Below are 27118 nucleotides of genomic sequence, written 5' to 3'. Positions count from 1 at the left end.
GACAGTTCATAAAAAGAATTAAGAGACAAAGAATTAAAAATGTATTTAACCTTTTTTATCCCTAACATCTCAGGAAAACACTGTGGGGAAATAAAGAAAAAAAAAAAGTGAGGGTGCAAGTCTCTATTCAGAATTTAATTTTGCCATTTTGCTATTTGAGCTTCTACCGGTAGCAAAGAATACGAAGTAATAATTCTGCTGGCTGAGTTCTGACTCCTCACAGATGAAAAGATGCATTATATGAATGCAGCTTGTCTTTGGTCAATACTGTGTTTTGTCAAGTCTTAAAGAATTAAAGCTAGAGGTTTCATACATACGGTTCTTTCCCATCCGACAATTAAAAACATGAACTGAGAAATCAATAAACCTCAGACGACATCGTCATTAATTTTATTTGATGACAAAACACAGCAAGCAACTCAAAATAGAGTTATTTGTACTTATCACAAAAAACTACAGATAAAAACATCTTCATAATATGTGCAACTTCGGTGTAGGTTATTAGCACTAAAATTGTGGTATCAGCAAACAAAATAGCCATCAAATGTAATGTTCTGAATTCTTCGGTGTATCAACAGTATCTGCTGTCTTTTCAGTCTATTTTTATCTGTCTGATCTTCTGTAAATTTCTCCCTTTGTTCTTAAGATAGAATAGTAAATCAGGAAACTTTTGAAGATGTTTTCCTGCAGTAATAAAGCTGAAATGCCTTCAAAAAGTTGCCTATAAAAGATGCAGTTCAGAACTAGAATGTCTGTTGGAGTGCTGCTTGCCCTCGCTGTTGAAATATCAAATGCTGGATTAATGTCTCAGGCAGACCCCTGAGATCCAACCTGCCATTCAACTTGAGAACAAATTCTACAGGGAACACGAAGTAGAACTTGTGAGAATAGCGACCTAAAACTATGCAATAAATGCTCACAGGATTATCAACTAGAACATCTCCTTCTTGGCAGATTTCCTGGGGCACGTGATTTTAAGTGCTCTGAAACTCCACATAGCTCAAAACGTGATGGATTAGACCTGTGCAATTTTTTTCTACACCTCACAACACTGTGGGTGGTGGTTTTCCCTTTGTCTCTGTCCACTGCCTGCTGCAGCCCACCACCCTCTCACACAGGGCCTTTGCCTTCCTTTGGAACCTCACAACATCCACAAATACAATGGGTGAGGAGTGACCTGCTTGTACATCCAGTGGCTTTTGCTTGTGCCTGATCAGAGAAAACACTAAGTCCTTCCAGCTGCAGCTCTGTATCTACAGCTTCACAGGAAAATTCAAAAAATTTCGAGTTATCTTGTGCTGAGCAATAAGTCCCATCTGAAACATTTCCCATCTGAAATGAGATCAGCTCCCCTCTGACACGTGGTGTTATCCACCACAGTTCACCACAGCAGTCAGAATAACTCCTTACTATCACAAATTAGCAACACGAATGGTTAGGAAGTCAGGAAAAAAACAGGTAAAAAGTTAAAATTGGCAGAGTGCAAACACAGTACATCTTATATGATTATATTTTAATGCATTTAGAAAACGAGGAATTCCCCCTGGTTGCTGTTATGCTACGCTGTCCTATGGGATGGCCTTTTTCTCCCATCAGACAGTCTGATTTTACAAGCATAAGAATGTTAATATTCACAAAGAAAAGTAAATGTTTGCCCTTACAGTATCATACTGGGCTGTGAAATGTACCTTTAAAGGAAGGCACACAGAAAAAGGGAAAACCTTTCCCAGTCATGTGCTGCATTGATTTAAATGCTGACTGAGCAGCAGATCATGTAGGAACTGTGAAGATTCATTGCCAATGTCACAGGGGCTTGGTATTTCTCCTTGCTACCAATTGGAGAACTTACATCCACCTCTGAGCTCTCCTCCCAGCCCCTCAGTGGAGGGCAGTTTTAATGAGAAAAATTACACTTATTTGATTTTAAATTTCACTTCCTTGATTTAAAACAAACCAAACCCAAACAGTTTCTTACCAAAATGTTCAGATGAACTTGGAATTTACTAAGATAGTCCTTCTCAATTCTCAACTGACAGCAGACTCTAGGAAGAGCTTAATATTGACACAGAATGTGTGAATAAAACAGAAGCTGAAAATAGCCAGACTGCTAAAGCAGAAATTTCCTATGCAGTCTGGAAAATCCCTCATCATTAGGGGTTCTTAAGAAAAGAGCATAATGCTGGTTGCTGGTTGTTGCATACTGGAACTGTTAGCAACACCACTGCATAGATATTACCACCATTACCAGATCCTGGAGGTATGGGAAGATTATGCCGTGCATTTAAAGGCTGCGGTATGCAACTATACCAACATGTTTTATATGAAAACTTTCATACTTCTCTCCTGTATTTTTCTGAAACTCGGAGATATAACACAGAAGAATCCTTGCAGAGAAAAGTCTCATGTTCTAGTAGCAGTTACTGTGATCCCTGAGGCTTCTATAGAAGTTTCAGAAATCAAAGATAAAAACAGACAATCAGATGCTTTCCAGGAAACCTGGCAAGAATGCATAACTTTCAGCTTTTTTCCTCCTCTACTTAATGGCAATAAATCTTATTCTGTGCTATTATAGTTCTTGTATGCTATACTTAACTTTCTTCAGGGTTGAGATGCATAAAATGAATCCTGGAAGAAAAGAAGGAAGACTATAGCAAGGAGCTGTTATGGCAAACTACCACTGGGGAAATAAGATGTTTTTCTCTTCTGCCACTGTCACTTAGATATTGCCTGCTCTTTTTGATGGGCTAATGGTGTTCTGCTTCTCAGCCTCAGGGTCATCATTAATGCATGTTGTCCTCACACTACCCTCAAAAATTACTGAATCCTTTCTCAACCTTCCAGTAAGCAAACTTTTTGCAGGCAAAGCCCACTCCCAGTGGAACTGAGATCTCCTCCAGAACAAGGAGTGCTGTGTATCAGGAAGGCTACTCACAGAGTTGGATGTGGTTTTATGGCACAGTTCCTGTTTGCTTTGGCAAGAAAGATATGGGGAGAGGTCTCCTTCACAAAGAGGATTTCCTGGCTACCTCAATCTTCTGACTTGCTCAAGTACAGAGTGGATGGGGGGCCACAGAGGTTTCATTCAGCTGTTGCTCTGGAAGCTTCAAAGAATTCCTTCCTTCCTTACTAACCACTGTGCTCCTCAGAAACAGGTGGAGCTTCAAAGGCGTTTCCTCACCTGGGCTAAACAGATCTTTTCACTGGAAGATCATCTCAGAAGAACGATATCTGAAGACTCTGTGAACCCCCAAAAGATAACTTTTTCCTAATTGTAATTTCCAGAAAATAGTTTATTCAAAGCACCTTCCTCACCTCAGTGGTTGGCATAGCAGCCTTGAAGAAATGCCAATTTGCACATCTTTGTTGCTAAGTTAGCACAGGGCTGTCTGGACACACATCTCTATCCCAGCAGATACAACTGCCTGCCCTCCCTGGGCACTGCTCCTGGGAATGCCCAAGCAAGGCCTGAACAGGAAAGGGCAGGCACTCCACAAGGCTCAGATTTATAGCAAAAGAACTTTCCTGCACAGGATTTCTCCAAAATCAAGCTAAGAGAATGGTGCCTGGAATTGCTGCAATCATTCAAAACACAAGTAGTGACTGCACTTATATGTTAATCTGGCTAAGAGAGGAGGCTGACTTCACTCTCAGTTACCCTTTATTCTCCTCCTCCACTTCTTTAGCCCATGTGTGATTGCCTCCCAGTTAAACAAGAGGGAAATATGTTGAGGCAATGAAGGGATTTCCTAAGCTTCGAAACATTTCAAAGAAGCACAGCCAGACATGAAAATGTACTAGAGAAAAAGGATGATGAATAGACATAAAATGCCTGTTACCTTGCCAGTAATTGTGACAGGTTTTTTGCTGACTTTGAGCCCAAGAAGTCAAGCAATTTGGAATGAGTGTTTTCCCTTCATTACAAAATGGCAAACATCCAGCAGAATAAGGAGATCTTGTTTCACTTGGAACGAGGTTAGGAAGGTTCTTGGAGCTGCTTCCTTGTTTATAGGTAGAATAAAGGGCATCACAAGCTGATGTACTGAAACAATTTCCATCCATTCCAATGGGAATTTTGTTGTGCCGTCTTCCCTGCACTTGCAGCAAGGCAAGAGAAGAAAGCACAGACACAGAGGTGCTAACGCAGTTCAATGCAAGAGCTGACATGACATCAGTCACTTGGCTGCAAGAGTGCAAACCTGTAAAAGTAGGTACATTTCCAACCCTCCCAGCCTCTACAGTCAGCAGGTACACAGGCTGGCAGGCACTGTAACACCTGTAAGAGCTCCTGGAGCGATGCCTATTTTCCCAGTGGCAGTGAAAGAAGGGAACAAGGGAATATATGACAGCTGAGAGGCAGGCAGGTGTACACCGGTGGGGCGAGGGAAGCAGTTGCTACTGGATATCACTGGGGACATCATTTACTTACAGTACAGCACCACTGCTCACCTCCTGCCCTTACACTGAGAGTCATCATCAAGCTCATGTCTTTCCCTGTGTTGCCGTGGGAGTTAGGTGCTGAAAAAATCTCCCGGAGCAGTTAATTAGGGGTGAGATAAGAAAGAGTTTATTATGCCAAGGCAAAGATGTTACAAGACACGCACCGGCCCTGCCTGTTACATTTTATAATACCATCCATCCAATCCCAGATGTGTCCACCCTGTGGCCTTTACTCTGGACTGCCCCAGGTCCACCCTCTGAAAATGGGTCTGGGGTGTGTTTCGGGACCCTCCGTTCATCCCACCTTCCTCTTCATCAGAGCACAAAGGGTACATAGTCACCCAATTCTTGACCGTATTCTGTGGTTTAGGCCCTGATATGCTGTTCTGCCAACAATCTAGGCCTTGCCTTGACAAAAGACTAAACATTTCTACTGGATTCGGGGGTAGGAGTGATATAGGGAGCATAGAATGGGGTAAGAGGGTTAAGGAATGTGTAAACTAAGGGTGCTAGAGGGAAAGGGAAAGGGAGGGAGGGTTGCTGTTTTTAAAATCTACTTATAAAACTTATAAGGCTTACCAATATTAGAAAAATAAAAAAAACATTAGGGGCTTAAGGCATCACCTGTCATCACTGCTGGAACCTCTTTCTTCCCTCGGGCCTCTCAGAAACACTCTGAAAGCAGCAGCTGAAGAGACCTCCTTTGCCACAGGTCTGCCCTCTCCTTTCTTACATCCTGTCACCAGCTCTTCTTTTTACCACACTTGCTCTTGGCCTTAAGGCTCAGAGTTCTGCTTTCATCCTACACATCCATTCACCTTTTCTCGGCCCTTCCCACCTTGACTATACCGATGGTGGGAGCTGGCTATTTATCCTGCCCTCACACTTTTGGCTTAACATTGCCCCCTTCACACAAGCATCTTCCATTACCACAATGATCTCGTCTTGTTCAAATCTGTCCCCAGAATTCCTACTTTCCTAAACAGTTTAAACACAAATCAAGAGATAATGTTGATCTGCATTTATTTAACAAGAACAAAAGAAAGATGGTTGGTGGTTTGCAAAAACACAGAATACATTTGACAGGCCCATCTTAAAGTTTGCTTTTTGTGAAAGAAAGCTACAGGACCTACAAATGGTATGATTTTTGTTGGGTTACAGCCCTTCCACTTCTTTGCTCTGTTGCTCATCTCACATTGTCAACAACTCAATAAAGGCCTTTGCTCCAGTGAGGAGACAGCACATCATGGATAGTGTCTACAGAAATTGAAATGAGAGGCAAGGAGGTGGCAATGAGCAGGCTGATATGGGTGATTTTTAGTACCTGTTTTGCAATTTGGGTGATCAAGGATCAAGCAAGGGTTTTGCTACTTGGTGCTGATAACTGTACTTTGCACGCAACTTCTCCTGGTGCTCTGTTTGCCTACAAATTTGCTGCTCTACCAGAATCTAACTCATCTTTCTGTGCAGTGCTTTCATTACCCGCCATCTGATAAGCACTAAGGAACAAAATTCAACTCCATATTACTGTTATTTATGCTACAATTCTTTCTGTCGCAACAACTTCATCTAGATTTCCAACCACCACACAGCAGAGATGTGCGCGCTCTCTGGATGCCCCCACCCAGTATCCCAAGCACAAACAAGCCGCTCAGTGCTCTGAGTCACAGCTCAGCCCACTGCTCTTTCAGGCTGCTGTCACTGCATCCACACTTCCCCAGCTACCTCAGAACTCTGCCTCTCTCTGATGGTAACAACTAATGGAGGCACAACCTGTAACGTCTAGATCTTGAGGAGGAGGCAATAATGGCCTTATTACTTTGGATGTGCTCTCCATAAGTGCTCCTAATCCAAAACAGAGCTGCTGAAGCCTAAGACTTATTATTTTATTAAAACAAGCATAGGCAGATGGTATTTAGTGGTACTGGTACTAAATGCTGCTAATTGCTAATGTAGTAGCACTGCTAACCCCTAATCTTGTTTCTGAGTGGGAAAGAATTCACCTAAGACCCCGTTTGTCTTCCTTGCTTCTGTGATTAGAGCTTATCAAATACTCAGTGCCAAAGCTCATGATGGTATGAAATGCCTTAATGCTCTAATTTGGTCAGCTAAAGGACTTGGAAATCAGAGGTCAATGTTATCAGTGAGAGGAAAGCACACATAGTCAGCAGCTTCCCAGGAACCCCTAACCCCCAAATTTGCTCTTAGTTTGTGAACTTCATGTGGATCTAACCTCTCTCACCAAAACCATGAAATATATTTAGTGATGAATGTGATTTGAAAAAGATAATTTGAAAGGGATGGGGGATGTATAAGAGTTGATCCTTACCTTTGATACTCAGCTATCAGTTTGACCCAATATCTGTAAGTACTCTTCTCACCAGCAATAGTAGGTACTGGTTCAGTATTTTAGCTTTGGAGATTTACCTTCATTCATAAAATACCATGTTGAATGAAGAGTGGGCCAGCACCAACACTTTTCACCTGAACTCCTACTTACACTTAAAGGAAAAAATTCTGGGTCTGTGTTGTTCAAAATTTCTATACCTGCTCTATCACACCCTCCACCAATTCCTCCTATTAATCATAGTCTCTAAAAAAGAACTGTTCAGGGTTTGTTGGTTTAGTTTGGTTTTTTTTAATATAAAAAGTTGTAAAAGTAAAATAGTAGTTTCTATGCTAAATAATCACAATATTATTTTATTGTTTTCATGGGCTTGCAACGCTTGTCATAAACACTTTGCTGCATGTAAATATGTTCTTTAACTATAGAAGCATTCAAGTTTTTAGCTATACAAACCATTTAAAGTAAAAAAATACTGCAATTGACTTTTTGCTCTGTGCAAATGCTCTAAGCAATAGTATAAGAGCTGCTGGACTATTCATATGACATAATTCCCTTCATTAATATAATCTTGAATATACATTGGGGTTCCTTTGCTTTTTCTAATTTAATTGAAAAGTTGCTCCAGAATCTCATTACTTATATGTAATATTAATTATGAAATAACTATTAAATAATATTAATTATGATGATTTAATATTAAATCTCTAAATTTCTAGAAAACATTAATTCAGGTCAGTTTATACCTATTTACTCTTGCATCAGCATTTGCCTTCACTTTGAATGCCTCTTGTTCCCTTGATTTTATCTTCCTATAGTCTCAGGGATCACTACCACATTTCCTCCCTGGCTTTGTTTTGGTAAGGTTTAGTGAGCTAGATTTTGCACAGCCTCAGTTTGTCTTTTTTGCTGGTTGGTTTGTTGTTATTATTAATTTATTTATTTGGTCAGTTTTGGTTTTGGGGCACCAGGCTTGCAGAGCAGTCCAGTTGCCTCTGGGAGGATGGACCCACTCCACAGGCAAGAAGGCAGAACTGAAGCCACCATCAGCTGCTCCCCAACCAGCCCAGAGTGAACCAAGGGGACACTGGGAAAGCCCACAGTATTTCACTCCTGGCTCCTGACAATTTTTGATCCATCAGAGGAACTACCCTGTCACTCCCTGGGCTGTGTCTTGGCTTTGGTGCCCCCTTTACAGGGTCAGGAGGGTTAATTCCCTCATTCTACCGTGGTTTCTGCCATACAGCTCCCATTATTGACTCCTCTCCATTTCTAAATCTCATTCCATTTTCTACCTCTCCAGTGTCTCAGATGTCCTTTATTATGTATCACCTGACTCTCATATATGCAGTGAAGGGACAGATGCTTTATTCACCTGGACTTTATGGTCACTGGAAACAACTGCACAGTGAGGAGAATTCAACAGGGACACAACACTCCTGCCATACCTTAAAGCTCTGGATGGAAGCTTTTGTATCACTGAATCCCAGTCTACCTTTGTTCCAGCAACACTGGAACTACGACAATAGCAGCTCCTTTTGATTAAAACAGATGTTTTCAAAGGTGAGGACTAGAGCTCAGGTTCAGTTCAGCAGCCCAGGGAAAGCCCCTTTACACTCTATGGTAGCATAACAAGTGCAGTCAGGTCAGGCCCCTTGGCTGGTGGGAGCGACACACCTTTCCACACCTCTGTGGAAAAGCTGCTGCAAAGTGATGTTTTAGGCAAACTAGGCATAATTAATATCTCACACTCACCCTTGCAGTGAAGTCCACAGCAGCACCCCGATTTAACAGCAATGTGGCTACATTGATGTTTCCATAGTGAGCAGCTATGTGGAGGGGAGTGAACCCGCTCTGGAAAAAAGAAAACAAAACACAACCAATAGATACTTTTTTAAAATATTTCTGTATTGCTCCAAAATCTGTAGCACATCACTGACAAAAGCTAGTAATAGGAGTCTGCTGCAAGTCACCACTCCAATTCTGTACTAGTTTTCACTCACTGATGTTTATTTATAGTATCTCAGAGAGATATAAATAAAATTATATTGCTATGCAGGACGGAAAAAAAAATTAACATAATTATTCTAGAAGATAAGAAGCTGAATAAAACTTTCAGTTATTCCAGAAAAACAACAGCAAAACATGTGAGTATTAAAGCAATGATCTGACTTTTATAAGAAATTAACTGCTAAGTAGAAATATGTAGTTATTGGTATTATATCAGTCTTGCAAGTTAAATCTCTTTGAGATTCTTTGCAGAAGTTCAAATGCAAGTCATTTAATGGTATTTGCTAACTGATTTTTATAAATTCCAAGTAGATGCAAATGAAAATAACATCAAAGACTATTTTAAATTATTAATATGACTTTTTTTTCCAAGGGTTAGTACCATAAAGATCAGTCTCCCACTGTGGGCAATCACACTGGGTTATGTTCAGACACCCCAAGTTACCACCCTAATTAGAAGATGCTTTACTGATAAAATTACTTGAGCAACTGATTTTCATACTTAAGTAGTTTTACTTCCTTATAAAATAATGCTAAAACATGCAGCAATTCCATCAATCCTGCAAAGTATGAAACCTTATGGGAACTAGATGCATTTCTAAATTGTTAGCAAGCCATGCTAGCTGCAACTGCCTTGCTTTGGGAGTTTTGCAGATATAAAACCACCATCAGATCATTCTATTTGCTGACACCATCAAGGTAAGTGTCATGCAGAAGCCTAGAATCAGACCTGGATGCACAGTGTGACAGGGTTGTCTGCAGCTCTTAACACATCTGATAAACACATGCTCCATGAGAATCCCTGAAAACTCCATCTTGCATAATATGGCTCTTTGGTTCCCAAGAATGCTTAGCTCTTACTTTTAAACCCTAGTTTCAGCTGCAGAAAGCCCTGGTATCTAAACTACAGTCTTCTCTAGCACATGCTACTTCATTTCATCTAAAGCAGGTGTCTATCCTATAAAAGGCGATGCAGAAAGGAGGAAGAAATGATGCAGCAGCACTAAGTCATGAAGGAGTGATGATGCATATATATATTTATATATACCTCTGTTGTTCTATTCACCATCATCTAGGTTAACACATTTGGAAGCAAAGAGGGGGAAAAAATGAACGGTTAGTTCACCACTGGTGACATGGATGCAGAAAGCTTCATGATTGCTACGTGGCATGGCAGCTCAGATGGCAGCACAACTGGCACACAAAGGAAGCTCGACGGAATGGAAGCTCAATGAGCAAGTATCTTGAATGCTAATTGTTACATGTTTACCAAAGTTTTTAAAGTAGAAACTGCACAAACAACTAATCAAGTGGCTGAATTGTACAATACCTATAGCCCACCACTGCGGGACTGGCTTTCATTTCCAAGAGAATAATTCAAATAAAACTTTGTTTATTATTTTCCATTTGCAAAGTTTCTACAAGAGAAATTAACCCTGATTTAAACAGAAAGAGAACAGGGAAGAAAGAGGCAAAGGAAGCAAATCAGATGTTATTCTTAAGAAAAGGAAGTCATGTGTAACTGCAGCAAAAATGCTTCACACCGAGGGAGATCTTCAGATCTTCACCAGATGTAATACATGTGGGTCAGGACCTTGTAGCCTCAAACCTTTTTCCTTTTTCCAACTGACCTTTGACTCCACATCAGCGTTGTGGTCGTTCTGCAGGAGCAGGGCTGCTGCCTTGGTGTCGTCCTTGCGGGCAGCGATGTGAAGGGCGGGCAGACGGACTTTTCCCTTCGTATCATTTTCGAGCAGCAGCGAAACCACCTGGTCGTGACCTTGCTGCAAAGCCACTGCCAGAGGTGTGAAACCATCCTGCAACATACAACAGGGACTATAAACGCAGGTTCCAAGCTTCCCAGGGGGTGGGAAGGGGAAGGGAGGAGATCTCAGCATTAATTAACAGTACTGGCTCAAATTCAAACGCCAAGTGTAACGCAGTGCAAATTAAAATTAGCCCACAATGAGTAAAGTGTTGGTGAAGTAGGTTCCAAATGCTCAAAACACCTTTCTGGCACTTCAGACTTAACATAAAATTACAAGACACGAGGAAACAAACATGATTGAGACTTGAAGGAAAGAAAAAAAGCAAAATCACTCACAAATTAACAATTAATTATACAGATGCTTATTTATGTAAGTGTTTAATTATACTAAAGGTATAAAAAGCTGAAATTTTAAAATTAAAATTGTTAACGATGTCTCCATAGTAAATTATCATCCATTCCCTCCACATCTCTAGATTTTTATCTATTTTATTATTTTTAAGAAAAAACCACCCAAACCAAAACAAAGAAAAAAATCCCACAATACTTGATCTTTATCCTCTGATATATTTTATACGTGGATTTAAAATATGATAATTGAATATGAATACCCTATTCTCCCAAAATACCAGTTGTTTTACTACAATTTCCATTTATGAAAATTTAAATACACATGATGGACAACGCTCTTACAAACAGAAATTATTTCCTTCAGGTTAGCTAATAGCCAAATCAGTGGAGAATAAGAAACCTGGAAAACAGAAGGTTTTTGTTTAACAGATTTCAGAGCAGATTTCTCAAACACATGAAAAGTACACTCAGGGATGCTTTTATAATTTTATTTTTATGGATTCTTAGGAAATTAAAGAATGAAAGAGTTATCATTTATATTTTGCTCCTTCCCAAACATTTAACTGTCATTCCAATCCAGGGAGACTTTCAGCTTTGCACAATATCCTTAAACTACTCAAAAAATCACAAAGGCAAATTACTTGAGATGTTTATTTATTACATTTGTCTCTCAATGACTATATCCAAAGCTTGTACTACCAAACTTCACTACAGTTTAGTAAACGAACACCTTCTTTCGCTTTGCAACTACTGCTGTCACAGTGAAACTGTGTGAGGATGAAACAGAAATGCAGCAGTGACGCAGAAGGATGTAGATCCTCACCCTATATCAAAGGTGCAGAGTTGAAGTGGTAACTTTTTAACTCTTAGAATGCAAAGTAATGTTTTCAACAAGGAATTTCTTTCTCTAGCTTACCAAACAAATAACACCTCAATTTAGGAGGAGAAAAAGGAGAGGCTCTGAAAAAGAGCATATTTTCAAAATCTGGTGGGAGGAGTGAGAGGGGGGCAGGAACCACTGAATTCAGGGAATCACTGAAATTCTTTGAGTCCTAACAAGCTTTCCCTTAATTTTTTTCCCCTCATTTAAGCAACCTTCCATGCTGCCTCCAGCTCCCCATCCTCCAGCAGCGGGGCAGGGCTCTGGGCTGCAGTCAAACAACCACACAGCCTCAGACAGTGAGCAGAGGGGTGTGAAAAACGCTGTGCAGCTCTGAAGGCCAAGAAACCTCCGTGAGCATCCCCACAAGAGGGCTCTGGCAATGTAGCTGTGCTGTACCTGCAGAAATGGGGGCTCTTGCCCGGAGAAACCCTGGGGACCTTGGCTTCCTGCTCTACTTACACAGCTGATGGGGTGGCAAATTCAGCCACTTCACATAGAAGAGGAGTGTAGGTATCTACAATGTCTTTGCTTATCAGGCTTTCTCTTCTGCTCAAAATGCTGCTAACAATAATATATATTAAAAAGCAATCTTAGGAAAATATTTTCTCCTTTCCCTAAGGAAAAGTGAGCAGGCAAATGGGTTGGAACCCTTCATTTCAAGGCCAGAAGAGCTGCCATCCCCTATACCTGCGGTTTCCTAACTCTGATGAGAGTTGCCCATCATTTCAGTGTGTGCAGAAATTCCTGTACCAAGGCCAAACAAACTGCCATCAGGAATATTAGCACTGACAAGAATGCATTTCCACCAAGTGCTCTCCGAAGGTGCCAACTTACAAAAATAATTCCAAGTGCCGTGATCTAAGCACTATAATCAATGGCTGCAGTTTAAAACATAAGTCAAAGCCCATCCCAGAAAAAAAAACCAACAAAACAACAAAATCAAAATCCAAAAATTCATTTTACAAAAATAGAACGAACTATTTTCTTTGTTTAGATTAAAACACCTTCATTAAAGAGTTTTATTTTTTATAGACTATTTAGTTAAGTGGCAATCCTTTAATTAAAAAAGTTCTTGTACTTAAGATAAAGAGAAATCAGATTTATATGGAGACTTGGAACAAGAGAAAATAAAAAAGTACCCATAAGCAACTATCTCAAACAAGAAAGGCAATCAAGGCAACACTGTTTTGTAGTCTGGTATCTTCAAAGGAATTCTCCATGGGTAAAATTAGATTGCACCTTATCATCAAGCTGAGTTGGAGAAAAGCTCAACCTAAACTGACATACAGTGCTCAAGGGAAAAACAACACCAAAGAAAAAGATCCAAGTACCTATTCAATTTTTTTTTTTAAAAATCTATTTTCAGAAAATTGTACAGTGTATACAGAGTATATTGAGACTTAGGAATGCTGAGGGTTCTGTGTCTTCCTTCTTTCCAAGTTTTTATAAAGAAATAGATATGAGATTACTGAAAACTTCAAATTTCAATTAATTTTCACACGTAAAATATTTCATTTTGATATATATTTGGTATATATATTTTCATTTCTTGACTTTCGTATCTTTGAGGATTTCTAGAAAGTAGCTCTGATGTACACTTCTAGCTAAAACTTATTTTTAGCGATTTTGGAAACTTAATTTTGATCCATTAGTGATGGATTTTTTACAGTCTTGACTTCAAAAGAGTAAGATTCCATACCTACATCATTATACAGTGACACCATGAGGTATAGGGTGGCAATAAGCTAATTTTGCATTTCAAGTAACCTTGGGTTTTTCCTGGTATCCCAGGCTGGCTCCAAAGCACAGGTAGACAGTTGTTCTTGCCTTATGGTTGCCATCCTTCTCATTACTCACTATTTTTAATGAAAGCACAGAGAACTTTTATATTATACACACAGCTTCCCTGTTTCAGCACTTAACCTGAAAGATTACCAGTTATGACTAAGAACACATCTATATTTAGAACTGTTTCTAGTTAATTTTTTTTTAATTTTAGAAATGGGAAGAGAGAGCTTAAATTGCTGAGCTTTTTATTCGTCTTTAATTTTGCATTTAAAAGACTAGTTTGATATAAGCTGGCAGAAGTTGCTGCTGAAGCACATTTTACTTTGTTCATAAAGCGTGAAATTCAAACTTTTACCTCTGTGGCAAGGCTTTGACTGGCACCATTGTCAAGAAGAAACTTAACAACCTCCAGGTGGTTTTCTTGGGCTGCCATGTACAGTGGAGTGAAGCCATTCTGAAATAGGAAAACAAGAGTGTAAACACTCTGCAGACATTTCATACATAGCACAGGTCTGCCAAAGTCAGGTAGATCAGGAGAGAAATAAATTAACTGTTCACACACCAGTTAATCAATCTCCCTTGACTTAACTGAAGATGGGAGAGGGGTAATATTATTTAAAGGGACACAGTGGAATCTTTCAGCCAGATACAATTCCTACAGCTAGGTGAGAATAATTCCTTTTATATCTATTGTGAAGTTATACGAAAAATCAATCTGGACAGATGATTTGGTAGTAATTTCCTGATAAATACAGCCACAGCACGGGAAATGCAAAATGGGACAGGGAAATACAATTCAAGTCTGTAGCAAAAGGAAGAGCAATGGCTCTTTGGAGTAATTGCCAATTTTTCCTCTTCTTTCCATTAGCTTTGACTTCTCTTTCACTTGTCCAGCTACATATGCCTTCCATCTCCTCGAAGAGCTGCCTTCTGAGCACAGTCTGCTTGTGGTCACTGAGCTACTTCATATTTCAGGCACCAGGAGATCTGAGGATCATTGGTTCTCAGTAGTCTGAGAGAGGTTTATCAGTGTTTCCGACCACATTAGAGCATCTCTCAAATTATGCTTAAGTGAGTGATTTCAATCAATGCAATACAAGTATTAGAGGCTGCAGAGCTTAACTCATTCTTCAGTAAGTGCCTTCCTCTTACAGTCAATGCTTTTGTCTTTGCCTTAACTGTAAACAGGTCACAGCCTTTCAGAAATTGAATTTTTGGGGACTAACATTAAGGCAATGTATCTTTTCCCTATTTTTATAAGAACTTCTGAAATCTCTGCTACAGTTACGCAGGACACTGACTTGGATTCTGCAGAAAAACTAACAGAGCCAGAGATGAGCTGAGAAGAGTTTGGCCGTATATTTGCATCAAAGAAGAAACATCCACATTGCTGGGCTCTGGAGAGGTGAAGGGAAACCACAGCTTAAGACCTATAGGAGTGAAAGTGGGCTGAGTTACAGCTGCAGTGAAAACTGCCAGAGCAGCGGGGCAGAGCTGAGGGCACAGGAGAGCACAGGTGACCTGAGGCCAAGCACGAGGGAGGCTCCTCTGGCAGCAGAGACAAACACGAGGTCAGAACAAAGGACAGGAGGAGAGGAGATGGCGTGAACTGGATGTTTGATCCAAGGGGAACTTTCACCATCAGCCAGACACTGAGCAGCTGTGAGGCCACATGTTTACAAGGCTCGCACAAGCTGCAGGGTCTGCTGCTGCTGCCCCAGTATTTTGATCATTTGGCCTCTGTTCAGGAAAGCACAGCTACAAGCATAAAGTCCTATCACAGCCAAAGCCTAAGGTTAGCAATGTGTTAATGCACTCTCTAGAACCGAGGCCTAACGCCTTAGTTTCCACACACACAAAATTCTACTTAATTAAAAGCAAATAAGCCAGAAAGCACTTGCTTTCTGGTACCCAATATATCACACTACAAGTTATTATAGTGAACAGCAGTCTGGCATTTGTCCCTGTCATTTCATGGCATACTCAATATCTATTTAGTAACTCAGTTGGAAAGAAAGATTAATTTTTTCAGTTTCAAATATTTGCAGTTAGAAAGGCAGCAGGAAAGACTACCTAATTATTAAGTTTCAGAAAATAATTAATAGGCAAAAATTCTCAGAACCAAGTATTACTATCATTTAGGGACACAGAAGAACCTTTTCTCCTACGTTAAAATTAGCGTAAGGTTTTCAACATCTTCCCCCCCCCCCCCGCCATATTTTGCATTTTCTTCTCTCTTCATAAAGAGGCTGGAATTGCCAGGGCAGCACAGGCCTAAGGAAATAATTTTGTCTTCAATAATGATACATAGCCCTTAGAAGAGGTACAACATTCAAACTCAGTAAAAATTTACAGTTTGGAGGTGTTTCTTTTACAGACGGGAAGATTTGGTTAAAGAAAACCCTAACATCCCTGTCAGCATGGAAGAGCTGTTACCTTCAAGGAAAGAGGAGACAAAGCCAAACTCACAGAAAACAGGTCTTTTAACAAAACAAAAAAAATCTTTGGGTAGTCTCTGTGGGTATGCCAGATCCAGCAGAACTTTATTCTAAGCTTTAATAGGGCTCAAGGGATCTCAACACCACAAACAAAGCTGGTCCAGGGGCTATTTGGTAACAGGGGGCACCAGGGACCTCCTCAAAAGGCTAATCTCAGCTGGGATATCTCACTGCCAGGTATTGCTGTGGAATGGACAATATATGTGTTGTATGTGTGTCCCAAGTAAAAACACCAAAGGCAACCATAATGGGGTGGGGGGAGAAATAAATCTTTACTTCTTGTATGTTAGTAGAATAAGGGTAACATGTGGCAAAACCTTAGGGTGTATGGACAATGCAGTTATATAAGATGTTTACAATCTCAGATTATTTTTAGTTTCAGGGCTGAATACACAAGTTCTCAAACACAAGCTTTTAGAAAAGATCCTGTCAACCCCATCTTAATTTCTTTAACAGGCAAACCTTAACAGCCATGGAAGATTTTACTTAAAAATACTGTTTGTTGTTGTTGTGCTCTTTAAATGTAAATTGTATGGTGCCTGGAACCAAATATTGCTGTACTAGCTAGTATAAAGGAGTAAAAAAAGGAGAACTGAGCCACCCATTTTCTTTGTCCAGGTGAAGAAAACATGAAATATAGACCACAAATAACTAGGATTCTTGAAATAGATTCTATTAAGCATTTTGTTCATATTACTTGAGAGACCAATTAATTAAAATCCCACCATGCTTCTTTAAAATGTAAATTTTTTAATTTCCCTTTTGAACAAACATTTCCTATCATGCCCACATCTTTATAATACAGAAAAACGGCAACACTGGGCCAGCTGAGAAGACTGTCTGAACCCTTCTCTGACACTGCCTGCCTGCTAGCCAGTCCCTGAGCAGGGAGAACAGGAATGGGGCAGCATGCAGGGACATCTCTGGCACAGCCACCTGACTTTCAGCAATCTGCAGTTCATGCATTTTTCGAGCCAGAGTTTTTCTGTTTCATTTCACTGCTCTTCTCTTAACACCAGCACTGTTTTATTTCAAATTCTCTATAATTGACCTAAACATTCATTCAAAGGACTTGACCAAAGTTATAAGCTCTGCATATGCTTGCAGTAGCTCCTTGTACAAGGAAAGGGGATGAGCTCAATTAAGCCTGAGACAGTCAATTATGTGAAAGAGGATCCCTTTATCTGAACACGTTCTCTCCCACTCTTCTGTTCTATCTGTATCTCCTCTGACTCTAACAAGTTAGCAGCTCGTAGGACACTCCTAGGGCAGATCTCAGGTTGAAGGGTACATACTTTACTGTGCTGCCTGTTACACAACCACTTCCAGTACCCTGCAAACACCCCTGGATGTGCCTCCACTTCCTTCCTCTCCAGGGGTGTGCAGCTTTGGGACAACTTGAAACAGAGACGTTATTTCTACGTTTTCTCTGTTGATAAACGAGGTGGGCAACTGAGAGTTAATCCTAGGATTGCTGACATCCCATGTGGGAAAAGACCTGAACACAGCCTGGGATTTCACTGCACCATCACGCCTATGGTGGAGGATATGTCCACGATGCCTCCTGGTACTCTCAGACCACTCGGCAAGGGGTAGAGCAGACAAGGGAGAGCTGGAAGCATCTGAAGGTTTAACTGTCTGTTGAGTTACAAGATAGGAATGAACTCAACACTACACTCACTAAAGGGGCTGCTTCAGTAATAAAATGCTAGCACTGTGTTCAGACTTTGCCCTTGCACCTGTTGTTGTTACCTGCGTGCATGGAACAGCCAAAAAAAAGACTGTTTTATGATACATTCATCTCAGTGACTCTATCAAACCCGATTTTCAAGAGCCAACATTAACACAGCGAGATCCACCAAATACACTTACAAATATTATAGTTTTTAAGGGGAGGCCAATTTTAATGTCAGCAGAGTATTTGGTAGTACCAAACAGGGACGTTATTACTTTACCTGAGACTGTGCATTGACGTTGGCTCGATTCGTAACCAAAACTTTGACGACTTCTGCTTGTCCAGCGAGGGATGCTATGTGCAATGCTGTGTTTCCTTTCTGAAATTAGAGACAGTGATATTTGAAAGGAGTAAAAAACCTGAGCTTGAATACATAACACAATCAAGAACAGGTTAAACTTTAAACACTTTAAAATATAGTATTCCCTGCAATAAAATACTCCTTCTGAATGCCTCTAATGGGTGACTTATTTTAGAAGACAGGGACAGAAACCAAAAGAGGAATCTACAATTTGTCTAGTAAATATCCTCCCTAGTAATGTGTGACATTTCCTATCATCTGAAAAGTTTCTATTAAACAATTATTGAGACCACCCCACCAGTGGAAACCAGGCAATTACTGCTGCAGCAATGCCTGTGATCATTTGGCCAACACCCTGTGCCCTTGCCAGCAGTGTGAACAAGGGAACAACTAGACAGGCCTGACTGACCTTTGTTGCTGCATCCACACTGGCACCTCGCTGTATCAGTTCAGAGACAACTTCTACATGTCCTTCTTTGGAAGCGAGATGGAGAGCATTCAACCCATTCTGATTAAAAAAGAAAAGGAGAAGGGAAAAAAGAAAAGCAATGAGAAAGATTGGCAAAGGTTTTCCCATCGACCAAACATACCAGGAGACAAATTATTATTAACCCACTGAGAGGACTGCTTCTAAAAACTACTCTTAGGTAAATTTTACAAGAAATAGATTATGAAGAAAGAGTAAGAATTAAGTCAAAATATATTAGCTCTGGGGTCTCAAGTTCTGTGTGCTGTCCCATGATCTGACGTAATATAAATGGAATGAAAGATAACATTAAACAGCACAACATTCTCCAAGTGCACGTGGAATGGTCTCTGGGTAAGGGAGACAGTGTTAATTGGACAAAATATGTAAACATGGCTCATCAAAAGCATTTAAGTTATCTCTGACATGAAGTGCAACTATAAAGAGAAATTAAAGAAACTGAGAAAGGTATTTATCCAGCAAATTTGATCAAAATATTCTTCAACCTGATTTGAAATGTTGATGTCCACTCCATTTTTTAAGTAGTCGAGAGCCTTTTCCAAGTTGCCAGCTCGAGCAGCTCTCAGGTAACTTGCATTTGTGTCAGACTGCAAGAGAAAAAGGGAAAGTCCCATTAGAAATTACGGCACAGTATAAATACACATTCCCTTGGATAAGGAGTTACTAATGATTCAACATATTGCACATTTAACTAGACAATAAAGGATCCCAAACCACTTTATCAAATGTGGGTCAAGCCCTGCTCTCCTTGCTGAGGCACACTCCCTGTGGTGTGGGTGGGCTGCCTGCCTGACTGGGCAGCACGAGGTTCGACTTCACATATGGACATGAATTATGTAGCACGGTCTAACATGCAAGGCCAGTCGCCAGGGACACATCTGGTACCCAGCATGGAAGACAAACATGGTAAAGCTCAGGAACGGACTTCATGGAAATCACTCCGCTCTTTCCTAAAGTGCCACACCACCTTTAATATCCCAGCTGAACAGAGCAGACCAGTAATATGAGATCTAACGTGAGAGATTTTAAGAAAAATTCAAAACAGCCAACCACTGAAGGACTGGATTAGCAGAATTAAAAAACCCCATGGTTCTACAAATGATCACATTTTAAAGTCTCATGTCTTATTACATTTTGGTTCATTTTCTCCATCCTCCTTCATTTTATAGCACATTTTTTTTACAAAGTCTGTCCACATCCAGTGAGGAAGCCAGAAATCCTTAGGTATAGTGCCATCATCTAAACTGCACTTTCATTTTTTTTTTTCAGGTCTTGCATTAAAGACAGCTATGCAAATGTGCTTTATGATGACTTTAGTTTGAATGTAAGGATGACGGAAATGTTGGTTAAGTCATGAAAGAATCACTGAAAGCAAATCCCATCCCCAGAGGGTTTTAACAACAAGTTATGCAAATATCCATGGAGGATGGTCTAGATAATGCGGATCCTGCCTTGGAGCAAGTGGAACTGGAGCTGGGTTAGCTTTCAAGAGGGACAAATCGTATATCTGTGATTTTATCTGTGCCACAGCTTTCCCTGGCATCTTGGGCAGACAACACATTTTTTGGTGCCCTCTTCTCGATTGCTATAGCAGGAATTCTCTTCCCCCCCCCCGTATCATTTCATCACAGGCTTACATCATTGCAGCTTTAAGTGCTTTATGATCCTTTAAGGTTATAAGAGAGTGCGACAATTACCTTCAGAGAAAAAATAAATGGAGTGAGAGCTAAGAGAAATACAAAGCACCCTGGCACCAAAACTCAGTTACTGTTGCACAGATAATTTATATTTTTTTAATCCCAAATTTCTGAATTTGCTATATTTTCTCCTCTCCTGTCAATACAGCCACTGCAAACCAGATGTTCTGTTCAAGCATTGCTTCAAGCCCATCAGAGGCCACCTTCATGTGCAGGATGAAGCAGTCTTGGGCACAATGACAGCAAAATGGTAAGTGAGTAGAAAGTCTGCTTTTTTCCTTGTACCCATACAAGCTACAAGAGTATATTTTACCAGTACTTTCAACACAACAAGCTCTCTCTTCCAAGGAGAGAACCATTACTCATGAACTCCTAGTTTTCTCCCAAGTTTTGCACACATGGCATTCTGCTTTGCAATGGCAGGTCACTCACTAGCTTACAGCCTTCCCTGCTCTTATCATTCTTTTCCAAGCACACCACTGATCGTTACAAACCAACTTCTTGGCAGTGTGCTTCCAACAAAACCAAACACTGATGTTTAATTAGGCTTTACCAAAAACGAGGTGCTGCTACAAACTACACGGTCATAACCGCAAAGACTACGGGGAGGAAAAGCTGCCTGGAGAGGTGTGGTAAAACACTTCCATTTGGAAGATCATCTGAACTGTGCAATGCAGATTATTACAGGAGACAGGTCATATTCTCAGTGCTTAGCAACAGCAGCCACCGGGGTAAAAAACAGGTCAGCATTTTATCAGCATTACTGAAGGTATGAGGCAGGACTCAACAGAGCGGGAGCCTTTTTGTCAGAGGGCAATGGCATGTCTGTTTGGCACAGTCAGCAAGTGGATGAGAATGAACATCAGCTGTTTACAGCTGCTTCTGGGTGGGGAAGGGATGCACCAGAGCAGCTTGCTATGGAAAATCATATCCTGCCAGTCACATTAACACATGCCAGACAAGGAACACCACTCATACTCAGAGTCATTCAAACCTTTCTGTTTGCTCAAATAAAATGGAGGTGGAGAGGCAAGAGGACTGACACACAGCTGATATTCACATTGATACCTAACTGCAGTTTCACTGTAGAGGGAGAGCAATGCCTGTGTCTTTTACAGACTTGAGCATGACTTTTGGTCTGGATCCCTTTCCCCCCATGGCGTGGGGTGGCCCAGTTCTAGTTCCATTTCCATCTGAGGAACCATTCCAACGTCTTGAAGGATAGGGAAAGGGAACTCCAGCACCAGGGGTTTCTTCAGGTCCTGAGCCTGGAGGGGAGAGGTGCCCTCCCTTTCTCCCCCCACCCATGTGATTCCATGGCCGGCATGGAGACAGCACACCGGGCGTGGAGGGGAGGCAAGAGAGAGTTTATTGTTGGGGGGGTTACATTTATAGAGTAACCAATTAGAAGTCTCAAGGGGCTTACAGGAACACCCAATCACAGGAAGGGGTTAACAAGGTCCAATGAGAACACCTTAGGACATCTTCCCAGGACATTCCTGCATGGGAGATAACAGTTGCTGTGGGGGGTGTTGGGAAGAAGAAGCATGTGTTTGCAAAGAGACCACAAAAAGCCATTTTAAGACATGTTTAAACAACAGTTTTCTCATATAATGCAGGTTTAATGCCACATTTTGGACTTAGGGATTCTTGGAAGACTTACGGGCTCCTGGAAGAACTTACTAACAGAAGGAAGGACAAAGGTCAGGTTCCACTTCCAGCCCGAGGACATATAAAAATGTTTCAAACCAACCTATCTCAGGTGCTGCTAAGTGATGCACAAATCCATTCCTGAAATCCTTCAAGAAAACAGCATGCCCTTCTTTTCTAGTCACCTCTCAGAACTCACTCCTTGTGCTAAAACTGCCCAAACTCATCACTAACACCGGCAGCCAGGCTGCCATCCAAGCAGCGGGGCTGGTGTGGTGCTGGGTCCAGCATCCCTCAGCCTGGACTCCCAGTTCTCAAACAACCACAGTCTCCCAGCACAAGGGGCACTCTACAGGAAAAGCAGCATTGACACGTGCAGGCATGACACCAACAAATGGGAAGCACCCAGGGAAGCTGTCAGCACGCCTGGGATAACCCAAACTCTCCCACAGTTCAGCTGGTCTCAGTTGGCACATCCAGTTTCCACCTTGCTGGGTTCTAGTTACTTGAACGTGATGTGAGCCGTGTGACACTGCATGAGCTGCCTTAGCAACCAGGGTGTAACACATCCCTGTGCTCTGAGAAGTGGGGAAACCTCTTCTTCTGAGCTTGGCTGAAGCTCCCAAGCCCTCAGACTGGGTTAACTCACCCATTCTGGGCCACCATGCACAGGAACCTTGAGATCTGCACAGAGGGATAACAGACTGAGGGTGTAAAATTGTGTAAAAAAGTTCTACAGGGCTTCTGGGACTCTCTCCATCCATTGTGGTCTCAGCCATAAGCAGAAACAAGTAGTGACATCAGAGAGAAAAGAGAACCAACATCACTGGAAACCAAAAGCAATTTCAGCCTCTCTAAAAGTAGCATTGGCAGCTTCCACTTACCCTATTAACTAAGGCATTACTTCAGACCTACTCAGGTAGCAAATAGACTTTCAAGCTTTTTCTACCTTGCAAAATGCCTTGAAGACCCTTGTTTTTAAGACATTCCACTTCCAAAACCCAGGACAACCAATGAATGCTATCCAACTTCCATAAAACCTCAGCATAGGGGTCAGTAAAAATTGATCAAAAGCGTTAACCCAAAACTTCCACATTTTTGAACCTAGAATTTCTCACCTTACCTTTATTGTAAGCCTAGTGTTTTTTTTTTTAAAAAAAACCCAACAACTCAACAGAGTAAAAAAAAAATGTTATTTTCAATTCAAACTGTTTTTCTTAAAGAAGAGCTTCTTGGAGTCCCTGCTAGAGCTGGTAATTGCCTCTGTACTACATAGACAGAAGCCTACTCAAATCACTGAAGGATTTTAAAGATCACAACAATAATGTTAATAATTATTTATCTGGATTGCCACCGTTCCTGGAAGCCCTTGTCAAAGACTGACAAAGGGCCTGTTATATGAAATGCACTGAAATCACAATGGGGGGGAATATTTTAGGTTTCCAGCCATCACTGAGGATGCCCATGTACTCCCCTCTGTGGGTAACTATTCCCCATATACCCACTGCCACCTTCCATGCTAGTTGGTGTCCAAAAATAAGAACCCCACACAGACAGGACAGACAGTATGTCTACAGGACATGACCTTAAAAGACCTAATGAAACTTTTCTCCAGTATTAATTACTTAAACCTCAATAGTCCTGAGAGGCATTCTGTATGTTTGCAGCCTATGCAGATCCCTTTCTTTTGTTTTTGTAATCAATCCCAACATGAAATGAAGATGAAAATTGGCTTTTGATTCTCCACTGGCTTGATAAATATCAAGAGAACAACAGGCATGGGACATACATCAAAGCACCCTGAATCTTAGATGCTCTTGCAGTCAGTCACAAAGATTGCAGCCCTTCCTGTGCATTTGCACTGGATCCCTGTTGTCAGGCTGAGTCCCCAAAGCCATTCCCTGCTCCCTCTTGGACTCCTTGGGATTTCAAATTCTATATTCAGATTAAAATTAAAAATCAAGATTCTTACAAATGTTTTAATACTTGAAGAGACACACTTCAGACCCTGTGCACAGATATTTAGTTCTGGAATGGCTTTTCAGAGAATATTTAATAAACAGGGGATTTATGGGAGAGTACCAGTACTGATGCATGCATAATATCAAGCTTTTTCTTCACAGCTGGTATGATTTCTCCCCTCTCTCCTCATACTTTCTTGGAAGAAAAAGGGGCTATTTCTAGTTTAAAGAAATGTGCAAATGCAGATGACTGGCTAATGAATGCAGTTTTTATGCAATGCGTATTCCTTTTAGATTTGTGTGTTTCCCTTTAATGTAGGATGCTATAAAAAAATCCCTTCTCTAATGTACAGCAGGCTGGTGAGCTTGCAGACTGCAGGCTGCCTGCAGCCCACAACAGGTTTTCCAGTCTGGAGCTCATTTTCAACAGCCTTCATCCCAGAGACATGTCAGGAAAGGGCTGGGGCTGAATAAGCTGTGCTGGCAGCAGCACACTGTTTCCCAGCCCTTCTCTACCTTATGGTTCTCTAGTCCTGACACAAGGAGGACAGCAGAGCCCGGGATGCACAGGGCTAAGACCCGGGAACTGTTGCCCCATTTTGAGGAAAAGCTATATGAGGTTAAAAATGTTTCCATTACAGCAAGGATCAACTCTTAAGTCACTTGGATATTACCTTAAGCCTCCAGGAAATGCTGATGCTGACTCACCCCAGCAAACACATATTCACTCCTTTTCTCAAAGTGCTCCCAGTGAAGTAAGAGACTACTTAGCAAGAGTAAAGACAAAAACTATGAGGAAATGTGCACCGACTCAGTCCAGAGTTTGACCTGATTTTTCCACGGGACTAGAGAGGGTCTCCTAAGCAAACAGAGAATATGTATTATTTAGTGAACCCTCAAAAGTGCAAAGCCATTATTTTTAATGTGCACAGGCCCCCCTCCCCATACTGGTGGTATTTTTATTATGCTCATCCCTCTTTCCTTCATGTTCTGCTTACAGTGGCCTCTTTTTCAGATTAAAAATCCAGTCTTTTCTCACACTGGGAGCAGGGTTTTGTTTTTCACTCCATCTTTAACAGTAGCTGTTGTGAAGGGAAACCCCCAGCAGGTTCCCATTGTGCCAGAGCAGGATGCATTCTGGCTTGACTCCCAACAAAAAGATGCTAACCATGCCTAACATTTGTTGGGGGGGAGGCAGTGACCTCATTTTAAGGGATGAACTTATGTTACTTCCATTTGGAAATGTGCTCAACAACACTAGTCTTGCAGCAGCATGAGGTGACCTGAGGAAAGGGATGATAACATTTTTGCTTATTTTGATAAGGGTGGGCTTACTGCAACCAATGGCATTTTTTTTTTTTGCAGGATGGCTTAACTCTGGTGGGCACTAAGCAAGACCCTGGAAATGGGAGGCCCTTGGCATTTCTTGGACTTCATTCCTATATTAAATCTGAATTTTCCTCCAGGCAAATATGTTACCCTCACTTGGGTAAGGGATGAAATTTTAATTAAAATAAACTACAGTGGCCAGTTAACAGCAGTGTCTGAGCCATGTGAGGTAAACCAGCCACATCATTTTCACAAGGAGCCTCTTGATCTATCCTCCAAGCAGCTCTAAGCCCTTGCATCTCCCTGCTGCCTTATAACTAAACCAGTATTAAAAATTTTCAGTTGTGTCTTCTTTATTAGAAAGGGGGTTGGTTGCACGGGATGTTCTTTGTGCAAACAAGTACTCACGCTTTACATACCATACTACCACACTTGTTTTCTTCTGATAAGAATGTTACAGCCAACTGCTATCTGCACTCCTGCTGTTAATTATCCTTTAGAGAGATGCTTTTGAGATCACAGCCCTAAACACAACCATAGGGCAACAGGAAAAGCTCCATTCCTTGTGCCTCACAATTCAGAGGACATATCTTTTGGTTAGGGAAGGCCAGCTATTTTGAATATGATTGCAGAAAGGGAAATAATTTAATTATTGGTAAAAAACCAAACTAATCCCTCTAATTGTTTGTCCTATCACACAATTTAATCATTAACTTTCTTTGATCATATTATTGTATTGTGCATGATAAAGTATCCAAAGTTATTATTCTATCTGGAATGTGCCCATAAAGGGCCCTATTCCAACTATGTAAGTATGATAAGCTTTCCACGAGTTAATAATTACACTGGTTTTAGACTGTGTGTGAAACCCCTCTTCTTGGTCATACTAGTGGAGACTAAAACATCTGTATTTTTACAAAATTTGCATATGAATCTATAATCAACTGCTCATCAACAAGTGAGGCTCTATCCCCTACAGTAGTCAATCTTATCATGCTTGTAGAGAAAATAAAATACTTCCTCAAAATCACACACTTAAGCAGTTCAAAACACAAGTGGAAAACGCATTTTAGATGCAGCTCCTTCCTTCTAGAAATCCTTGCCCAAACCAGGAAAGTATTCAAGCAAACAAATAAACCTGTTTCCTTGCTAGACCACAAAACAAAGTCAGCCTCTGATGTGTGGGTTTAATACACACCAGTTTCCAGATCACTTACACCACTGTCCCTCTTGGAGTCTGTCTCGGCAAAATGCTGAATCTGTGCCCTGTTACCACTGAATGTGAACCACTTGTTGTGGAAGATGGTTCAAAAGGATGAGAGCCTGAGATGTTAAGGCTGGTACATACAAGAACATTTCCCAGCTCCCAGTACAAGGGGTGTTTATCACTGCCCTTAACCACATCAAGAGGTCTAAAGCGAGTTGTTTGCTTGCAGTGACAAACATCTGCTGTGATGCAGCTTTCTTACTGTGTAAGTTGTTTAGACCTTGCACACGCAGCCTTCTTCAGTCAATCCTGGGACTTAAAACACAACTAATCCAGCCTGGGTGTCTTTAAATGTCTGAATGACTGCTTCCTAAGAAAGCTCAAGCACAAGATATAAATGAAAAATAGCTGTTATTCCTTTGATTTTCTATAAAGAGCAAAGGGGGTTGTGATTTCCAAGGCACAAAATATACAGAATTATATGGTAAATTCTTGCCTAACATCCACACACAACATATATAATATGTTGAACGTAATCCAGGCTGAAAATGCCCCTAAAGATGTCATGTTTATATTATTTACTTGTTGCCACAAAGATGCAACAAATGCAGAACAACTTAACTGCGATTCTATACAAAATTATCATCTGACAACCCAACCAAAATCACCTGA

At 40.9% G+C, this 27118-nt stretch overlaps 1 protein-coding gene across 22 annotated transcripts in view; it reads right to left on the bottom strand.

Annotated features, from left to right (window-relative positions):
* The window catches only part of ANK3 (ankyrin 3), a 365805-nt gene that overhangs the window by 128602 nt on the left and 210085 nt on the right, over positions 1-27118 (bottom strand). For 13 of the 22 annotated variants that reach the window (XM_064662403.1, XM_064662383.1, XM_064662392.1 and 10 more), the window contains exons 2-7: positions 19088-19189; positions 18525-18623; positions 18035-18133; positions 13937-14035; positions 10423-10608; positions 8537-8635 (exon numbers count right to left, since the gene is read on the bottom strand). In XM_064662403.1, coding sequence (XP_064518473.1) covers positions 8537-8635; positions 10423-10608; positions 13937-14035; positions 18035-18133; positions 18525-18623; positions 19088-19189 — 684 coding nt within the window. Of the gene's footprint in view, positions 1-8536; positions 8636-9839; positions 9864-10422; positions 10609-13936; positions 14036-18034; positions 18134-18524; positions 18624-19087; positions 19190-27118 lie in introns of all 22 variants that reach the window. The other 9 variants (XM_064662384.1, XM_064662386.1, XM_064662397.1 and 6 more) reach the window with 1 other exon arrangement.

This window comes from Pseudopipra pipra, chromosome 8 (genome assembly GCF_036250125.1).
Source record: "Pseudopipra pipra isolate bDixPip1 chromosome 8, bDixPip1.hap1, whole genome shotgun sequence".
Classification (NCBI taxonomy): Eukaryota; Metazoa; Chordata; class Aves; order Passeriformes; family Pipridae; genus Pseudopipra; species Pseudopipra pipra.
The sequence above is the reverse complement of the archived record's forward strand: the minus strand, read 5'-3'. Positions and strand labels throughout refer to the sequence as shown.